At 36.5% G+C, this 20,384-nt stretch overlaps 2 protein-coding genes across 3 annotated transcripts; both read right to left on the reverse strand.

Moving 5' to 3' along the window:
- Positions 1–1,299: 1,299 nt before the first annotated feature.
- SRS5 (SHI-related sequence 5) lies at positions 1,300–3,671 on the reverse strand. Its single transcript, XM_089618615.1, has 3 exons — positions 2,460–3,671; positions 2,114–2,378; positions 1,300–2,030 (listed from the first exon to the last, which is right to left on the reverse strand). Exons 1-3 carry the CDS (start codon positions 2,937–2,939, stop codon positions 1,636–1,638), a joined length of 1,140 nt encoding a protein of 379 aa, XP_089474741.1. The 5' UTR covers positions 2,940–3,671; the 3' UTR covers positions 1,300–1,635.
- Positions 3,672–14,588: 10,917 nt separating this feature from the next.
- On the reverse strand, positions 14,589–19,903 carry LOC149392390 (coatomer subunit alpha-1-like). Of its 2 annotated transcripts, XM_089621186.1 has the most exons (5): positions 19,684–19,903; positions 19,272–19,510; positions 18,249–18,743; positions 14,945–17,942; positions 14,589–14,840 (listed from the first exon to the last, which is right to left on the reverse strand). In XM_089621186.1, the coding sequence occupies exons 2-4, from the start codon at positions 19,477–19,479 to the stop codon at positions 14,986–14,988; spliced, it is 3,660 nt and encodes a 1,219-aa protein (XP_089477312.1). In that variant the 5' UTR covers positions 19,480–19,510; positions 19,684–19,903; the 3' UTR covers positions 14,589–14,840; positions 14,945–14,985. The 2 variants fall into 2 exon arrangements, with proteins under 2 accessions (XP_089477312.1, XP_089477311.1); XM_089621185.1 differs by having other exon boundaries at positions 14,589–17,942.
- Between the last annotated feature and the right edge of the window lie 481 nt (positions 19,904–20,384).

Raw genomic sequence — 20,384 nt, forward strand, 5'->3', positions numbered from 1 at the left:
GACACTGTATTTATTTATAGCTTTTTACCGTATATCATAACGATTTATACCAACTATACCAATTAATGAGTATCACAAATTCTTACAAATGTTTATCGACTGCAGTTCACGGGATCGAAGGGTTAATTGACATATTATAATATTGTGTTCCTTAACATATTCAAGTATACCAATACTGTACAGACAAGAATCTCATCCTGTGAACTTCTAATTGATATGTAATGTACACATGCATGTAAATTATTATTCTCTACACAAATTTCCGTATTCCAAATGACGCCAAAATAACATATATATGCAATACAAAAAAAAAAAAAAAAAAATTAAATTTTTATCAAGAGAACTAAAACGAGAAAAGATTGCACATGTCAAGGGGTCAGAAGAAGTTGCGAAACAAAGGAAGTTTCTACTGATACTTGTGATCTTTCACATATACCAAATCTAGCAACAAGTCTGTGAAAGCGTTATCTTATGTACTTCGTATATTTACATATCACAAATATACATATGTAATATTACACAAATGATAAAATTCATATAAAATATATAAATACATACGATGAGTCACATCCATGCATGTCAATTAAAATGCTAAAATTTTATTGTTTTGCAGATAAGTAGTTGGCACGAATATATTAACATACTTGTAATAAGTGTTTGCATTTACGTGAACATAATTGGGTGTGATAATCATAAAGGGAAAGACCGAGACCGAGGGTTCTTCAATGTTTCCAATTTTCGGGCTGATAGATGATGTTATTAATAATAATAATAATATCATCGTATCAAAAACAATTGGCTGGCTGATAAACCTACCTAACTTGGCCGATTGCCATTTATGTTACATGAACAAGGAAGAACCTTCGTAAAGACTACTAGTGGACTTCCCATATACTAATAATAATACTCCATTTTTTTTTTCTTCATGCCCAAAATGAATTGTTAGAGGCTAAAAGGTAAATAATAAAAGAAAAGGACAAAAATATATATTGGTATATAATATATCTTTGGGTAACCGAACACGAAACCTATTCAATATTCATCACATAAACTCAACCGGCAAGCAATCGGATAAACAGGAAAAAAGCAGCTTCGAGTTCAGAACCAACCAGAAAGCGCATTCAATATCACACCCGGTTAAGAAAACACACACATGTATATATACACACACATACAAATATATATATATATATATATATATATATATATATGCCCAAATGACCACTCAATCATCAATCACAAACAACACATTGCGAGAAAAACCGGCACCAATTCACATAAATAAATAATAGCATGACCAGTCATCATTCACGACCATCATAAAATAAAATAAACCAATAAGAAAACGCGAAGCATATATATTATCCGAATTGTCATATTATAACAATGATAATTGATAATAATAACAATAATAACAACAAGAATTATAATAATAATTATAACAATACTCTCTTCTCTTCTCGGTTACGTCCTATGATCAATCTCTAGTACGTACAACTACAAATCCTAGGTCTGATCTCCAACTACTTGAGTCCATAGAGAACCATATAAGATATAGAGATCAGAACAAAGAACCCCAAAGCTCTCTCAGTTAACTCTAAGAATTAGAACCTTTTTTTTTTTTTTTTCTTGTTACTACCTTGGTGGTGGGAAGAATTGCGTACCGGCCATGAAGGCGTTCATCGGAGTTGGGTAAACAAGAGAAGCGTCCAAAAACGACACCGATTGGTTTGTCGTTGCTGCTGAGGTGCCCGAAGTTATCAGATTGAACTGCTGAGTCGTCGTATTCGTCGGTGCCACGTCATCTCCGCGTCCGTGAGAGCTCGATCCCTCCCCGCCACCTCCGCTGTGCGTGAAATGACCATCGGGCCCTTGATCGTACAGAATCCCCTTGAAAGTGTGTCCCCCGATATTCACAGCCGTCTGATACGCGAAATGCTCATCCTCGTCGTCCATCGCGCTGACTCTCACGCATCGAAACACCGCCGGAGAGTTGACTTCCGCTGGAAACACCCCTCCCAACTCTAACCCTAGACAAACAAAACAAAACAAAAAAAAATTAAATGAATCCAAAAATAATAAAAAAAAGAAAACATGATTATATATGATTTACCAGTAGTGGTGGTTACAGGCAAATTACGAGTGGTGGGATTGGAAGAGGAAGAGTCTCTGTGACGCTTGGTGAGATAGTGGTGGTGATGATGTGGCGTCGGATCTTGCTGGTGCTGTTGTTGGAGCTGTTGCAGAGATGCCAGCTGTTGCTGCCTCTCGCGGCGTTTGGCCGCCGGAACCCACGTGCTCTTCACGTGCGTGGTGCACTGAAACCCTCGGCTCTTGCAACAAGTCCTACACCTCATGTGAGAGCAGTCCTTCTTCGCCTGTGTTTTAGATATAAAACCCTAAATTAGAATTGATCTCGAGTTTTGAATGTCACTAATTACGATTATGCCACCCTATACCTGGTTTCCACAGTCCTGACAGTTCATCCCGCTCGCCGATCCCGACGCCGAAGAGCCTCCGATTCCGACGCCGAGGTTCCCCGGCCGCATCATAAACCCTAGGTTGATCGCCGCCGGGGAATTCTGGTGGTGGTGCTCGTCCACGACGTCGTTTATGTTGAAGCTGTAGTTTCGCACGGCGGCGGTGGCTCTCGCCGGAGGAGTGGGAGTGGCGGTGGTGTCGTCGGCGCTGCTAGAGCCGGCGCCGCCGAACGACATGTAGTTTGTGAAGCCGTGGTGGTTCTGGTGGTGGTGATACTGCTGAGGCCATATCTCGAAGCCTTTGTTATGAGTCGTCGTCGTCGTGGTGGTCGTCGTGGCGTTGGCGATTTCGTCGGCGGATCTGTAGAGGAAGAGGCTTCTGTTGCGGTGGTGGTCTTCGTTCTCTTGCTTGCTTGCTTGTGGCTGATCTCGATTGCCTAGGCAAAACAACCCAGCCATGATGATCCGAATTTTGGTTCGTCGGCAGACACAAAATCCATATCACAGTAGAGACGACACTGTTATTTGATTAGTAATTAAAGGAAAAAGAGAGAGTAGAGATCATGATCAGATCAGACAACAGGGAATCGAGATCTCCGGGTTTTCGCGAGTCACTCAGCGACTGTAGAAGGAGGAGCAAAGTTTTTATATATATATATATAGTATATTCTGAGGAAGAGCTATGTATGTGTGTATATATATATATATAGTAGTATAGTATTACTATTAGCACTGTTTGATTTTGTTGGTGTTGTGGTTGTTTTATGTTTATGGGAGAGGGGTTTTATGTTTATGACCAGCTTTTGAGATTCTGATTCTGGGCCTCTCTTCTGACTCTTTTCGATCTCGTTGTTGCTGCTTTGCAGCTTTTTTATGAGACCAAATTTCTCTCTCTCTCTCTCTCTCTCAAACAATTAATTGTTTTTTTGGAAAGAAAAAAGAAATTATAGAAGGAAATAAAAAAGGGAGAGGTTCTTTTTGGTTGGGTTTTTCAATTCTGTTTCGTTGTTGGACTTGGAAGCAATAATGGCACGGAATTAGAGCCCTGCAACGCCGCCATGGTAATTGCACTCTCTCTCTCTCTCTCTCCTCTGTTACTTACACGACCCTCATTTAAGATAACCCACGCCAACTTTCTCTCTCCTCTCGATATCGCTTTCACATAATGCAACTGGGTTTTTGCTGTCCTAATTCGCGTGTGTTGTGTCGTTAGAGAGAGAGAGAGAGAGCGTGTGTTTATGTGTGTGAGTGAGTGAGTGAGTGAGGGAACAAAGAGAAAATCTATCACTGGCTCTGTTTGGGCTTCAACAGTACTTCTCTTCCAGTTTCAAATTTCAATTTCAATCCAATCCAACGCTCACAAAGATTCCACGTGTCACCCAGTCAGCTTTTTTCCCTTATTCGTCCTTGAACCGTAAAACCCGCGTAGACCTTTTTTTTTATTTGACCGGTCCCTGTAATTAAGTTTTATTTATTTATTTATCACCTAGTCTTTTCGTCCAACTAGCAATAACCCAATACGCACATAAAAAGGTTTGGGTAGAGTCACGTGTGACTCTCACGGGTTACATCAAAGTCCATTTTTCTCCCGCCACGTGTAATTCGTCTCGAGATCAACGGCTAATCTAACTTGTCTTCTCACCTTTTTTTTTAAAGCTAATTTCTCAAGGCTTAATTTGTGCGCGTTACGTAGGAGGAACTAGGAAGATATATATCTTGTCAAACTATGCCTCGTATTCCATTGAAATTTATTCTGGTAATCTATTTACGCTCGACTAATAATTTGTACATTATTACTGTTATTATTAGCGAAGAATTAAAAATAATCGCCATGCACTTGAATAGTAAAAAACCCTAGATATATGTATTTTTTTGCTCGTATTTATTACATGTCTACAAGAGCTGAGAAACTAGGGTTTTTGGAACTTCTTTACGCGGCATTTTAAAATCTGTGGTAAAATTCTCTCTCTTGCTTGATTCATTCGCGGTGTATATATATATGTATATATTACTGCAGATAAGTGCGAAAAAAAAAACACTGTAATGTACTTCTGATTTGACTTCCATTTACTCTTCACGAACGTGAACCACTAGCAACCCATTGTATATATTTCCAAAGATATAGATATCCAACAAAATCTCAAAAATCATAGAACTATATGTGTTATCAATAGATTTGCATTGCTTGTTTGTTTTCTTTTTCCTTTATTTTAATGGAGATGTATATTTTCTAAATGTATAAAAACAATAACTTTATGAGATTAATATTACAGTATAATGGTATACATAGTAACGTAGGCCCTTGGAAAACAAAGTGTACAGAGATATTTCCCAATCTGAACAATATTTGATACATGAACTTTTTGTTTTGTTCTATTCAGAATTATTCTGTTGATTTGGATAGGAACATTAGGGTTGACAAGTTGGATGAAAGATATAGAATAGATGGGATGAACTTAATGTATTACAGTTGGACCCCACTATCTCGACTGGAAGGTCATCTTCTACACTACTCCGTTCTATTTATTTCGTACGCGAAGATTTACTCATATTCTTTCTTTTCGTATTAATTAAAAATTATTTATTGGTTTTTCTTATTTCACTTTTTTTTTTCAATGGCTATCTCTAGGTTTCAAAAAATTGTTTGTATATCTGCTCATTAGTGAAAATGTGATATAAAAAAAATACACAATTCTTTGTTTTGTTTTTAGACTCTAGTATATATAAATAATTTTTTATTTATTGACTTAAATGAAGAAATTTTTAAATATTTCCAAAAAATCTTATAAGCATTATAATACGTACATATAATACTAGCGAATATGTTCATAGCCATATATACACAAAAACTTATACACAAATCCCATATAAGATTTTTGAAACATATTTTAAAATATTTATTGCTTAATCACGAGTGCTTAATTAGACTTTATACATTATATACAGACACGGACAAAAATATTAAAGTTGTAATCCATGAAGATTACAGTCTACTATATATTTCGTGCATCGAATGTGGTTGACAATAAAGATAATATTAAGCACTAATTAAACTTGAAAATTTTCATTTCTTAAGTTAAACAAACAACATAAATAGACACCGTCCATCGACATAATGTTGACTTTTTTTTCCGCAGTTGAATCCGCGAAAAGAAATGACGCCACAAAATTCCAAATTTTATTATCTTTATAATTTGCCGTCTTAATCACGTGTTCCCGTATAAGACGACATGCATGATCCAAGCCTTGGATGTTAGATGGAAAAAAAATATGGATAGTCTCTACTCTCTAATTGACAAAAACGTCCTTATTAGTTACTAGAACAACTCCTTATGCGCAACTAATAATCCTACATTAAAATAAAATTATATTAGACTGCTATATTTTGAAAGGTATATAGTCGCAAAAACCGAGGTTTTAAATGATTAATCACGTGCTTCATGGCCACGTATTGTATTCACATGATAACCAATATAGTGTAAAATATAATTATTGACTTTTGCAGAAGATTAAAAGTAGTATGGTATATAGAAATTAAAATAAATAAATAAAAAACTATTAAAATTTTAACGGATTGATCCCCCATTGGTTGGAGGACTACTAGTATAGTAGTAGGGCTCACTCATTTAGTGAATTCCACTATAATTGGTTGGTAGATAAATAAATAAATAAATAAAATTGTATAGGCAAACCTCTATTATAAATTTACCTATTTAATTTTTTATCATCTCAGAGTAGCAATAGGTTTAAGTAACTTGTTCCCTTAAAAAAAATTCTCCTTGTAAATTATGTCGGAAGAGTTGGTATTAAAAAGTATTTAATATATATTGTGTGGTTTTTTTTTTTTTTGAATAAACAAGAATTTCATTAGATAGAAGCGATTACAATCACTAATGCAGACTTTGAAAGTCCCAATACAAAGATACACATGATCTCGGACTGAATCGAACCCATCGATATGAACATATGAAAGCGATCGTGGGGTTTAAACATGACTTGGAATCCAACAATGGAAAACCAACAATGCATACAGCTAATCGAGCACAACATCAGCTCTTTGACAAAAACCTCTATGATTGATAGGCAAACCCGAACAACCAAGACCGAAAGACCTCGAAGGAGAGTCTCAAACCTGCATTAACCTATGTCTAACAAGAATTCCACTACGGATGGCTGAACGATGGCTGATCCAACTTCAGAAATACATACAAATAGTGCAAAAAGCAAATATAAACAAGAAAATAACAAACCAAAAATTAAAAACTGAACACACCACCAAATGAACCAATCGTAACCAAGACCAAAAAAAAACCTTTCACTCGGCAGGATTCGACGGCTCGAACCAACGGCGCGGAGCACCTCAAGTAAGCGAAGATGATGTAAAAAGTGGGAAGTTGGGATGGTGTGGAGATGGAGCGGAGGATCTTGCCGGATGAGTGGCCACGGCCGAGGAACCAAGGCGACGGCGGATCTGGATGCAGATCTAATGGCGGGAGAGAGCTGCGTCAACACGGGGAGGCCGGCGTGAGAGAAAAAGACCAACGCGAAGGAAAGGAAAGAAGGAGATGGTCGCTAGGGAATAGGCCACGGCGGAGACGAGGACGACGCCTACCGAAAGAAAAGGGGAGACACCGAAAAGAGCGAAGGCACGCAGAGAGCGTATCGTCCTCCCCTCTGGGTCTAAGCCGAGCCGCTGGATTGCTCAGCGCCGGCAACCGAAGCCCAGAGGGGCGGCGGAAAAAAAATTTAGGGTTCGCAGAGAGAGAGAGGAGAAGCTGTTCAGCTGTAGAACTTTAGACGTTTTAGGGTTATATATATATATATATTGCGTGGTTGATTTGTGGTAAATGTTTGACTGAGATTTACTCATCAAATTTAAAATGTTAGAGCATATTCTAAATAATCATTGAGAGGGGTATAGATCGATTATTAATTAATTTGTCCAAATCGAAAATTGAATTAAAAACTAATGTTCAAAGTGTTAAAAACATAAAAAATTGTGAAAAAATGGATGTATTGTAGTTGATGTGTACATACAAAAATCTCACGTGAAAAAAGTATGGATTAGGCATGAGCCGTGGTTTATAACCGTGCCTTAAAGAATGAACGATTTTCTAGGTTGAATGTTTACAAACATTTGCAACCAAGCAATGAATGCTGTGAGAAGTTTAAAAAAATTAATAAATATTTGTGAGTATTAACGTGCACTAATGGTTACTTTTTTTTAAACCGTGTTTGACTAGCCTATGAAATGAGACATGAGTTCTCATTCGAAAACATTGTAATACAATTTCGTAAGCTTTCCTCTCCTTGCATAAATTGTTTTATGATTTCCTTTTTAGTCTTGTGGTAATTTACGGCTGTGGTTTAAGTTGTTGGAGGCATTTGTTGTGGTGCACCGCATGTCCTTTCGTCTTTGTATTTTGCGAGGCTATTGCTCACTTCTTCCAATATATGTGAGAATGCGATAAAAGCTTCAACAAAATCACTCAACGCTCGTCTCATACGAGCTTTTCTTCATACCAATTAATGTTTATCCGATTTTGATTTATTTTCTTACTGCGTTATTGTTTGTCCACATTCTTTACTTATTTAGTTACCATCTTCTTAGTTTTTCAAAAAAGTAATTTAATAATTTTATAAATTATCTACATTCCCCCCAAAAAAATATATAGTGATTATCTATTTTCAACTCCTATTAACTTAAATAACCCCTTAGCTTAGAGGACAATAACCGTAGTGACGTAGTCTCGCTGATGGATAAAAGACCTCTTATAATATTTTAACAAACAGTCACGTGATTACCCCGCAAATAAATGCCCACTAATTATTGTATTTCAATTATATAATTACGAAGTACGGATTACGGCCGCTTTGTCCCGCCGTACAACGCCTCTTGTGTTTTTATAAATTAAATTTGTGTGCCATGTGCAACAGTGTTAAGTGTTAAAATCAATATCCATGTATTATATGCCAATTTAATGATTATAATTTGCTTGAATTAGGGGCCCGAGGAAAGGCGACATTCTTTGTTGCTACTTTGTTTATACGACCAGTCATATCTAATATCATCAAATTAATGGCATTTAATCAAAATTCATGATTAACCACTTTGGGTTATTGACATGATTACGTGTTGCATTGTCATTTTTTTGTCCATCTTTTAAATATTGTGGCGATTTAATTAAAATCTTTCTGTTTGATAGAGATAATATTAGTCAAATACCGAAAAAAATGATTAAAAATAATAATATTAGATGGAGATAGTGACATCCTATTTGAAACAATTGTGTTCAACCATTTTTATCATTACAGATTGATTTTCGGGATTCGATGGTTCGTTTTAATTAAATGATGAATTATATTACAAGAAGAAATCATGCATTCAAACAGATGAAATCAAAGTTGACCGCCTCTTAAATTTAGACGGCTTGAAAATATAATGATTGCTAAATAGTAAAATTGTCGCATTTGGAAACAACGACGTTTTTCCAAATAAAAATTATATTCACAACTTAATTTCAGTTCAAAGTCGAAAAGCTATATATATATATATATATATATATATATATATATATATATATATGTGATAGTTATGATTCTTAAATTATATGGTGAATTAAAGATGGAAAAAAAAAACACATTTTCAGGGTAGTTTAGATATAGATTACATTAATATGAATTTTATCTATTTCTACCAGTAGAACCATTCCTTTAATATACCATTTGAAGGGTTTTTGACAAATTAATAATACCAAAAAAAAAATGAAGGGTTTAAATCCTTTGACCATGACTGTACTTGTAGCCCAGCTTGACCCTTATTCTGGGCTGCTCCTATAGCCTCTGCCCAGTCCAACTATGGTCAACTTCTTTCAATTTTATTTTTTAAGTAATATATTTTTAATCCGTTTAGCTATAGTAAACTTTCAGTTTGCTATTGTTGTTAGTACGAGGGACAAACTTTATAGACATCGGCTATTATATCGATGCTACATAGAATTAGAACACATAGCGTTACTGTTTTTTTTCAGTATATTTGTTTAATATATATTTCCACGTAGCAACTTCTTTTTCGTAAGTAGTACTATAACACATAGTGTAGAGAGCAGTATAAATTAGATGTCTATGAGGGAACAGAACAGCCCACCAATAACGTTGTTATCAATTTGAATTGATTCGAGTTTATTGGGATCTGGTTGAAATTATACTTCCTTCAAAATAATAAGCAGCTAATTATTATAGCACAATGTACCGTTGTTTGTATCGATTCCATTGCTGAAAATTGTAATGTTTCTGGTTTATTATTCTTCGATTGATTTTGTCAAATGATGTAGCACAATCCCATGTATGCTTATCTTGTATATACATACATACAGGGACGAGCGAAACTCCTAATTTAAGAGGGACTAAAATGAATATTTTTTCTAGGAGAGGCAAATTTATAAATTTAGGGGGTAAAAATTAAAAAAAATATATAAATAAATAAAAAAAAATTAAGGGGGGGCTTGAGCGTCTGCTGGAGTCAAACTACCTCCGTCCCTGCATACATACATACATATATATATATATATATATATATATATATACATGTAATCATCGTCGTCAAATTTTAAATTACATGTAACTATCCACATCATCTCATTAAGATAAATACAAAAAAAACATAGGACTTTTAACATAATTTTTTTTAACTAATTAGTTCTTTTGTTAGCACAAATTTCAATTTTTTTAAAAATGTTTTTACTATTATTAAATTAATATTTTTCATTTTACTTTGTGCAAATGTGCTACGACATAAATAAGAAACGATAATCTGTCAAAAAAACAGTAATCATCGTCAAATTTATATATAATTCTTACAAGGTCCTAGAACTCAAATATTGACCAACAAATATATTTTTTGATTGGGTTGAAAATTGAATATAGCCATTAGGGTTTTTTTTTTTCTTTTCTTTTAAGGCAGTTTTATTTCAAATGAGGATTGAACCAATGATCATTTTTTTAGAGGTAGGGGAATTATCAACAAAGCTATGTTATGAATCAAGAAATTACTTGAGAAATTGACAACTCTAAAAACATTATTGGTGATCCGAAAATTTATTGAGCGATCGCGACTCGATAACAAATGGTGAGAAAACCTCATAAGGAAATTATGCATATTTAGGACACGTCATTTGAATGATAAATGAATGAAATATAAGCTCAAGTGGTCAAATAGCTGAACCAAGTCAAGTGTAATCAGAGAGGAAAAGGATTGGAATTAATTGGATGAGGGAAAAAATGAGGCGAGAGCCAATAATTGTGTCTTTTGTCTGTCACTCTCGAGCCCAGTGCTTTCATATATTCTTCTTATTTGACCTCTCTCTCTCCGCCGATTGCTAAAAAGCCCAGTTTTCACAAATATTAAAAAAAATTGTTTTGCTTTCTAAAGTGTTACTTTAATTTGCCCAAAATCATTTCTTTCATTCTCCATTTAGTAATTTTGTCTTGATCATGCACATGGCGAAAAGTGTTTCTGTTAAATGATTTCAATAATGTAATGTATATTTGGGTTAATGATCAATCTGTGCCTCATATTTTTAAATGCCTCGTACTTTAATTATAAAAAGTCAAACTACGCTATCTTATTAAATTTAAATTTGTATTTTAAAATTGATAAAATAACATTAATATTCAATTATCGACTGCTATCGTTTTTAGAAAAATAAGGTAGGAAATTGTTAAATGAATTCTCTCAATTAAAATTATACCTTAATGATTAAAATATTAAAGAAATACTCAATTTTTGTTTATGCCTCTATAATATGATTCATGCATATTGTTTTAATTAAGATTATTTTTTTAATTTTTAGACTTTCGACTAAAATTATAATGTAGGATTTTTAAATGAATAAGTTTAACTAACCTTATTTTTATTTTATGTGATTATTTAAGTAATATAATATGTTAATTTGACTATACGTGTAATAAGTTATGTGAGAATGCGTGTAGAACAACAATCAAATAAACAATAATTGATAAAAGTTAATAACAAGCAATATGGGAACTAATTTCGTTAATAACATAACTTAATGATAACCAAAATTGATGACTCTCAAAGAGTCCGATTGAACCCAAACACCGAAATTAAAGATGAGAAATTCAATTTGCTTTGACCCCAAAAAAAAATTAGTTTTTTAACAGAGCAATTAAAAAAAAGTTAAAAGTCGGCTTTGAGTGTTCTTTTTAAAGAGCCGTCGGAGGCTCTTTGAAGATGTGACTTTTTTCGGTTAACTAGTTTTTCATAAGAGAAGAAAAACTATAGCAATTAAAATAAGTAACTAGACGTTGGTCATTGCCAAAATAAGAAAATATATAAAGCTTAAAAAAAGCCACGTAAATCCATCACAAGGCTATACGTCTCTGTCAAGTCTTTCCCTTGAAATGATCTTACGACCAACTCATCCCAAATTATAAAATACCAATACCTTTTTTTCGTACAATAAACCCATATGATTTATTGGTTGTAATTTATAATCAATTTTATTTTTCAAACTGCACTAAAGAGAACGAATGGTCAAAATGCATAATTAATTTGAAAGTTGAAACCTAACAAATGGATATAGAGAGGGGTCAAGAGATGGCAATTAAAACCTAAATTTTATAAAAATAGCCGACTATTTTTTCTAATATCTGTTAAAAGTTTAACGAAGTACATATAGGTAGTCCTTTCCGTTTAGCCTTTAATCTAAAATATTTTTTTTTTTCTTCCTCTAATTAAAATCATATATTGATGCATGCAGTTCGAGGATAAAAAAATAAAAAAAGATTCCTACATACATATATATATGAGCACCAAATTTATTTTAGCTACAAATAACGTATCAACTACTAACTAGAAGCCACCACTTCTTTTTTTCTTTTTTTTCCCCCTCAATTGAAACTAAATAAATACCATACCGAGTTTGGATCTCTCGTTTTGGTTATTCATTTATTGATGTATTAAAATATTTCTATAAAAAAAAAGATGTATTAAAATATCTGGATCTATAGTTCGGAGTCAACATTTTGTAGCAATTCCCCTTCTATTAGGAAAAGGAAAAAAAAATCTTGCAATTTATGTCATACGAGCAACTTATTGAGTTTAGGCAGCTTTGAAATGGACGTCCAAAAACAAAATAATTAAAAGACCTACAAGATACAAGCACTTGTATGCATTATAGACATTTATAGCTTTCTAGGGTTGTAGCAAGGAGGCTGTAATAATAATAGCAATACAAAATAATTTAAATATATAGAGTGGACCGATTTCGATTTGGTGTGAGAATGTGGAGAACATCATAAGAACGTCGACGAAGTAGATTATGATTCATAGATAATAGATTGCCATAGGTTTTACCTTTCTAAAGCAAATTATTTGTGGTCGTTTCTTTTCCTTTTTGTTATTCTTTTCTCGGAAATAACGTCTTTATGTCTCATCAAAGGCTACAACAAAAGAACTAATAAAGAACAAAATGATCACTGAGATGCCACTGATTATAAAATTATAAATAAATTAACAACAAAAGATGATGAAAATCCTTTTATTTATGCATCTACTAAAGAAAAGAAAAAAAAAGTTTTGGTGGTGGTGTATGAGTTACATAATTAAACTAATATTTGATTCGGAAATTTGATCAAGAACTCAAGATTGACGAATGTCTCTTCTCGTGAAGTCAGGATGTCAAATTTGAGTAGATCCAAAACCCACATCCCAAAAGTGAGAGAGAAATTTTATTTTTTGGCTTCAAAAATGAAAAAATATCAAAGCTACTAAACCTTATAGTTGCAAAATATCTAAAATTGTACTTTTGACCCAAAATCTGACAAAAATGTCATTTCAGCCAATTTTTCCCTCTTTCACTCTCTTCCTCATTTCCACTTAAAATGATTCTATTTTTTTTATCGGATTTAGAGTTCCGACGCTCACCATGACAAAAAAGAGTAAAATTTTCTTCTTTATTTCGTATTTGAATTGTTGTAAGATAGTTTTAATAATGGTTAGAGTTATTATTACATGATTTTGATTGATTTGGATCGGTTTTGAAAAAGTTAAGATTTTGAATTTGAGATTTTTTTTCAATAAAATACGATGATTATAGATAAAATCCGATGAAATTCATAGTTTTTTTTTCCAATGAAATACGATAATTTACATATATACTTCATGTGAATATAAATATATGATAAGGAACTAAATATGTTTTTCTCAAAAAAAAAAAAGGAACTAAATATGTGAGTTGGATTTCGGACACTGAAGTGTATTGGAGCCCAATTATTGGGGTCCAATAAGGAGTGTGAAGGGCTAGGACTGCCAAGGCAAGGGCTAACGTATGTCACGTCCTCTTTTCATGCATTTTAGATTTTTTTTTTTTTTTTTTGGAACACATGAGATACAAGACGAAGACTTCTCATGAAATGCATTTTAGAAGTTGTATGTTCATGTGTTCTTAAATAATTTCGGATTGGCAGTGAGGTGCTTCCACTCTGATCTAATCGTCATTCTCTTGATAAAAACATTATAGAAATCCTTTCAGTTTCGCGTGATACAATGAAATTGATAATTAGTTTCTTGATATGTTTCTGTATTTAATATTCACCTTTAGAAACATCTTTCCGACACTTTGATAGATTCTATAGAAAAAGAATAAAAAAGAGGAAACTTAAGATCAATAGGTTACTGTTAGTGAGTATCTAAAGCGGTTGGTTTTCTAATGCATCAACATCCGACATCTCCTCAGAATTATAATATTTAAAAAATAGAGCCGACGTGCACAGGATTTTTTTTTTTTTTTTTTTTAAGAAGCTGCAGTGGGGATTATCCTGTGTAATTTCTTATTTTTTATATTGAAAAAAGGTGTTCTTCTTAATACAGTTGGTGGAGATTATTGTTGTTGAACCCAATTCCGCAATTTTTTTTTTTGTTTTTGAAGGTATCCCAATTCCGCAATTCGTTACAGTCAATTCTGCATATACGAACCTCTGTACCTGTGTACACTCTGTACCTGTGTACATACAACGATGAGGCTTTAAATGGTCCTTCAAAAGACAGGCAAATCTGCTCTAAACAATCATCTACCGATCAAAGGGTAAACAAAGCAAAATTATAGCAAGAGTTTTACCAACCAATCAATCAAAATTTCCAACTTACACATTAATGAGAAATTTAAAAAAAAAAAAAAAAATTATAACATATCCCAACTCAGCCTGCTATTCTACTTCTCGAAGTCCAGAAGTTTATTACAGTAAAGTAAAAATATGATAACCACCACAGAGAATATATAAAACGATGCCAGAGATCAAAAGTGGAAGAGACTGATGAAGCCTGGCACAGTAGAGAAACTGGAAACAAAAATAAAAATTACATTAAAGCAAAGCGCACAATCTAAAAAATCTTTGTGTAGTCTATTTGGAAATAGAAACAAATTTTTTAAAGATAAAAATACCCGACTAGTAAAAAAAGCCACGTCCATCCCCAATCTTTTGCTTATCTGATCTGAGACGGAGAGCAGAGCAGACCCGAAGCATCGGAGCCAACGACAGAGAGATCGCAGACTGTGCAGAGCTGGCCTTGCTGAGCGGGGACAAAACGGGAAGTGCAATAGGGGCAAGTCACGTCTTTTTGTCCGCGGTATATCGGCACGTACGTGGCTCCGCAGATGACAAAGGGGTTTCTGAAATCGTAGTTGAGCTGGGTCGAGTCGCTCATGTTCTTCTCCGCGGCAACGAGGACTTGCCTCGCGGTCTTGGCCTGGTTCTCGACGGTCGGGTTGGTCTCCAAAAGCCTCCTGGCGAAATTGGCGGCGGTGCTCAGGTTGCGAGCCTTGTAACACACGGTCATGGCGTTGAGGAGAGCGAGTCTCAGGTGAGGCGTCTGAAGGTTGCAGTGGGTGAAGTAAGCAGCGAGCTCTTGCTGGCGGACCGGGTCGCCCTTCAGCTCTCTCCTCTTCAGCTCCATTTGCAGACCCAGAACGTACTCCTTCACGATGATCACCAACTCCTTCACTTCATCCACCTCTCTCCTCGTCTCCACCACGATCAGAGGGATTGTGTGAAGGATTCCGAGGAAGAGTCTCAGAGCCTCCGTGAACTTCCCCGTCGTCGTGGCCTTGTAGCCCGCTTTCAGTTTTTCCTCGAGCTGAGAGAATCGGAACACGAGAGAGGGTGGTCCGCGCACGTTGGGGCTCGCAGATTCAGTCCATCCCCGCTCGACCGCCAGAGAGATCACCGGAGCCGACGAGAAGGCCCGGAGGTAAGAATGACTCCCCATCTGCAGCTCGAGGAACAGGGATTTCAACGGGGCGAAGTTCTTGATCCCGAGCTGGCGGCTCAACAGCCTCATGGCGGTATCGAAGTTCCCGGCCGCGGCGTGTTCAGCGGCGAGCGATGATTTCTGGACCCAAATCTGACTGACGGGCATTCCGGGAGTCGGAGCGACAAAGACCGAGCGAGAGTTGTTGGCGATTTTCGGGGTGTCGGGCTCGGCCGGAAGGTCGAGGTCTTCGAGATCCCAGCCTCCATCTTCTTCGTTCTCTTCCTGTGCGTCTTCACCGTCTTCCAACGCCAAACTGGCGTCTCCGTTCAGCCGATTTTCCACATCACCGATATCCAGATCCTCACCCCAGTCAGCTTCCCCCCCAGCTTCCTCATACTCTTCCTCCACATTCTTACCCACGTTGTCGAGACCGCCCTCGAATATTCCCTTCATGACCCTCAACAGCGGCCAGTCTCCGGCGCATGTGATCGGGCTCGGAGGCACCAGAAGAGACGGTGATTTCCCGGCTGGTAAAACGGGAACGTTATCCCCAAGTTCGCCCGCCAGACGTTCCGCGGTTTCGTGAAGACCGTGAATTGAGGCCGTGACGTAAGCAAGGGGCAAATGGCCAGCGTTCTCCAGTATTTTCACGCGCTCCGCGACATCACCCAGATAAAGAGCGTTGTGGAACTGACCCATCACGTCATTCTTGACTTCAGCGATTTTGAGCATCTTAGACAGCTTGTCCAAATTTCCGGTGATGAGATACAAGAACGAGAGCCTCTCGAAATTCTTTGTCCTCTGGTACGCGTACTCCACGATCCCAGCATTTCCCTGACGAAGGGCCTCAACTCCCAAGCGGTACCACTGATCCTTCTCGTCTATTTCCTTGGCAGAAGCAACGGCAATCTGGATGTTTCCACTTTCCAGTGCCAGATTGAAGCGGGTCCGCTCATCTTTGACAAAGTGAAGAGCCACCTCGGGAAAACCCTTCTGCTGCAAATACGCAATCACGGCCTGCCCACAGAGGTCAGAGCTTCTGATCATGCTCATAACCTGGTCATATTTCTTCTTCAGCAGGGACAACTTGAAGACATACTCAGTTGTATCAATGATAATGTCACGGTTCTTCCCTTCACGATCCAAACAGTGGATGGTACTCTTGTTCACTTTTGTTATGTATAATGGCACATCAAGAGTCCTGACAATCCCACTGTCTCCATTAGGTAGACAGTACTTGATGTGGTTCAGGGTTGTGTAGATGAAGACACCGTTATCATCCCAAGCCCCACTCTTAACACGAATTGTCTCGTGGAGAGTGCACTGATGCACGAGCTTTTTATCAGCAATCACAATGGAATGTTTGCTGAGCAGAGCAACAGACTCCATGTCATTTGACCAAACAATATACCTGACAAACGGGGTCTGAAGCTCCCCAAGAACAAGCCTCTGTTGAAGATCAAAAATAACTACTCTATCTTCTGCCCTGCAAAGCAAGTTCCCAGTTCCAGCATAAAATATCGCATCAACGACAATGGGAAGAGCGCTCTTTTTCACAACCTCATTCTTAAGGTTCTTGACCAAGACTTGATTAGTGCTCTTATCGAGCACTGCAAACCTATTCCGGGCTACAAAAACAGCCGATCCTCCACTTCCTCTTTTTGCTTCCTGAGCATTGTCGCCCCTGCCAAAGCTGTCCTTTGGTACGACGTATAGTTCATAAGAACCCCCTTCCACATCAGAACAGATCAGAACAGCATTCTCTGTGGGACTATATGAAAGCGTCTTAGCTCCCTGATTCAAGGAGGACGAGCCCGGCCTTCGGATTGGGATTACCTGAGTGTCTTTTTGAGTAGAGTATTCATAAAACCGCAAGAATCGATCTTTGACATAGTACAGTGAATCTCCACTAACAGAAAAAGCAGGGCGCTCCCTCTCCAGCTTGAAGACAATCATGCCACTATCATGACCAGCGGCCAAGAGGTTCATCTCGGGATGAGCAGCGAGAATCCAGAATCTATCGTGTTCCCTCCTAAATGTCTGAAGACCAGTTCTTTTTGTTGCATCCCAAACCCGTATACTTCTATCCTCAGAATTAGACACGATGATGTCCTGCTTCGCATGGAACAGAACACAGGACACATTATTCATGTGTCCTCTCAGAGTGTCTACTTCCCACGCCTTTGTGTCTGAAATAAAATTATACAATAGTCATTAGTTATCTCATCTGAAGACTTTACACTGTCAGAATGAGCCTCATTAGCTTTCGTCTTACAAAAAAGAAAGAAGAAAAACACAAAGATGATATCATATAGAAATTAATAATCTGACAGTTTCGGTTAGAGAAAAATTATGATTCGTATAATTAAATTTTAGGGCTGTTTCATGTTTCTTCTTCTCTTATTTTATCTTCATAATCAGTAACATATACGGTAAAAATAAAAAAGGGCCAACTGTCAAAATCCAACAGAAAAAAAAGTAAGAAATTAAATTACCATTCATTCGCCAAAGCTTCACTTGACGATCATCTGCTCCAGAGACAATAAGAGGGAGTGATGGATGGAATGAAGCCCAGTTAACCCCACGATCATGACCTTCTAAGACATACTTAACAACAACATCAACTCCGCCGAAAAAATCAGAGTTGATCTGACCCAACCGCAAGATGTCATCCACGGGAGCAGCGCTCTTCTTCTTAAGAGCGCCAATATCCCAAACACGAACAGTTTGATCCAAAGATGCCGAGACAACAAGGTCCTCCTTTGGGTGAAACGAAGCGCACATGACATAGTGGTTGTGCCCCGTGAGCACAGAGATGCAAGTACGCGATTGCCAATTCCAAATCCGGATTGTCTGATCATCACTAGCACTCACAATCCATGGATGCTCGTGGTGAAACTGGACAGTACGGATGTAATCGAGATGCCCTAGAAGAGTAAACAAACACCTGTGCAACTTGTAATTCCACACCTTGATCTTGTAATCATCACCTGCAAAACACATACACCAAATCACCTCCTGTACAGATTCCTAGTTTGTAAAATTTATCAAGACTGAAATCAATTCATCACAAAAAAAAAAAAACTTATCATGGTCTTGAGATTCTAACACAACAATAATCCAAATGTAAGTTCAAATGCCAAGGAGATCAAAACAACATGATACACCACTCTTCATTGATCTCCAAACGGACTCATTCATCAAAATCATCCCAATTCAATCAAGTCTTGCAGATCTTAAGAGCCTATAAAGTACCCATCAATCTTTTACGGGTAAAAACAGCAAATACATCAGCAATAATACAGAAAAGAGAAAGCACAAAATTCTCGATACAAGATATATTCAATTCGACAATATAGTTCATCAAACCGGCTATTTATTGAAACCAAATAGATTAAGCCTCTCAGATCTCAACAGCCTTTGAAATTCCCAACATAGTCAGCTATCAACATTGCATTAGATTCAACCTTTACACAGAAAACAAACGAAATCTCAAGGAAGTTTAGAAATGAATATACCTCCGGAGACGAAAAGCGGCTGAGACTTGTGGAAATGGACCCCACGGACCGGACCATCGTGCTCGTCAAATCTGTCGATGAGAGTGCCCATCCGGTAATCCCAGAGCTGGATCACACCGCTGTGCAGACTCGCCAAGATCCATGGCCTCTTGCTGTGGAAACTCAGCCCCTTCACTCGGTTACTCTTCGTCTCGAACTTCGTCAACATCGTTCCCGCTCAACAACAACGGAATCAAGCCCTAGCACATTTCAAATATTCGAATCAGATAATTCCGATGAGAAATCTACTCAATTCAATCTAAGTCGACTAAAGAATCAATCAAACCACCGTTCATAGAATTCGGCTATGATAAAAAAAAAAACCAGTCCGAGTAGCTGATTGAAACTAGTTTGATTGAGATCATAATCGTACCTTTTCAGATCTGGGAATGAGATTAGTGGATCAATGGGATTTGAACATTGGCTGGGATCGGAATTGGGAGAGAGAGATTCGCTTAAGCGCGTGAATCGGAAATGAAATTATATCGAAGAAAATGAAAATTAAAAGATATACAGAGAGAGAAACTAGTGAGGGAGAGAGAGAGCGATAGAGTTTTTGTAGATCTGGTAGCTTATGGAGTAAAAAAAAAAAAAAGAAGTTTCCTCGATGGAAATTGTTTTTTTTTTTAATGCAAACCTTTTTTTTTTAATCCGAGTAAAATAAAAAAAAAAAAAGATTGAGACAGATTAAGAGCGCGTGTGTTTCACTTCTCTGTCAATAGAAAGAGTAAAATTGGCTGCCCAAGCACTACGACGACGTTGTATGTGTATTTATTAAAAAAAAAAAAAAAAAAAAAATTTAGAAATATTTACTAAACAAGTTTACCTGAAATGAAAATGAGTTTTTTTTTTTGCATCGATGGAAATGATTTTTTTTTTTTTAATATGAAAGCAGCTTTGGCTGAGTTACCTCAGTTGTTTTAGTAGGCCGTCGTTGTTAGAGCATCTTTAATGGTTTTTTGCTTAACAATTGTAGGGACTTGTTTGTAAATATAAAAAATGTTTAGCTAGTTGCTTAACCATTATTTTGCATATTGACTATTGATTTAGCTAAGCAAATTAGCTCTATTAAAC

The sequence above is a fragment of the Urtica dioica genome, chromosome 7 (assembly GCF_054948205.1).
Source record: "Urtica dioica subsp. dioica isolate 48M chromosome 7, U.dioica_male_clone48M_v1_H2, whole genome shotgun sequence".
In the NCBI taxonomy this organism is placed as follows: Eukaryota; Viridiplantae; Streptophyta; class Magnoliopsida; order Rosales; family Urticaceae; genus Urtica; species Urtica dioica.

What these genes read in the sequence shown, in the direction of transcription:
- SRS5 (XM_089618615.1), bottom strand. Translation starts at nt 2,939, where the DNA reads ATGGCTGGGTTGTTTTGCCTAGGCAATCGAGATCAGCCACAAGCAAGC. An exon ending in GTCAGGACTGTGGAAACCAG is followed by an intron (nt 2,379 to 2,459) that starts GTATAGGGTGGC and finishes TCTAAAACACAG; the next exon opens with GCGAAGAAGGACTGCTCTCA. An exon ending in GCCTGTAACCACCACTACTG is followed by an intron (nt 2,031 to 2,113) that starts GTAAATCATATA and finishes TTGTTTGTCTAG; the next exon opens with GGTTAGAGTTGGGAGGGGTG.
- LOC149392390 (XM_089621186.1), bottom strand. Translation starts at nt 19,479, where the DNA reads ATGTTGACGAAGTTCGAGACGAAGAGTAACCGAGTGAAGGGGCTGAGT. An exon ending in GCCGCTTTTCGTCTCCGGAG is followed by an intron (nt 18,744 to 19,271) that starts GTATATTCATTT and finishes TGTGTTTTGCAG; the next exon opens with GTGATGATTACAAGATCAAG. An exon ending in GAAGCTTTGGCGAATGAATG is followed by an intron (nt 17,943 to 18,248) that starts GTAATTTAATTT and finishes ATTTTATTTCAG; the next exon opens with ACACAAAGGCGTGGGAAGTA.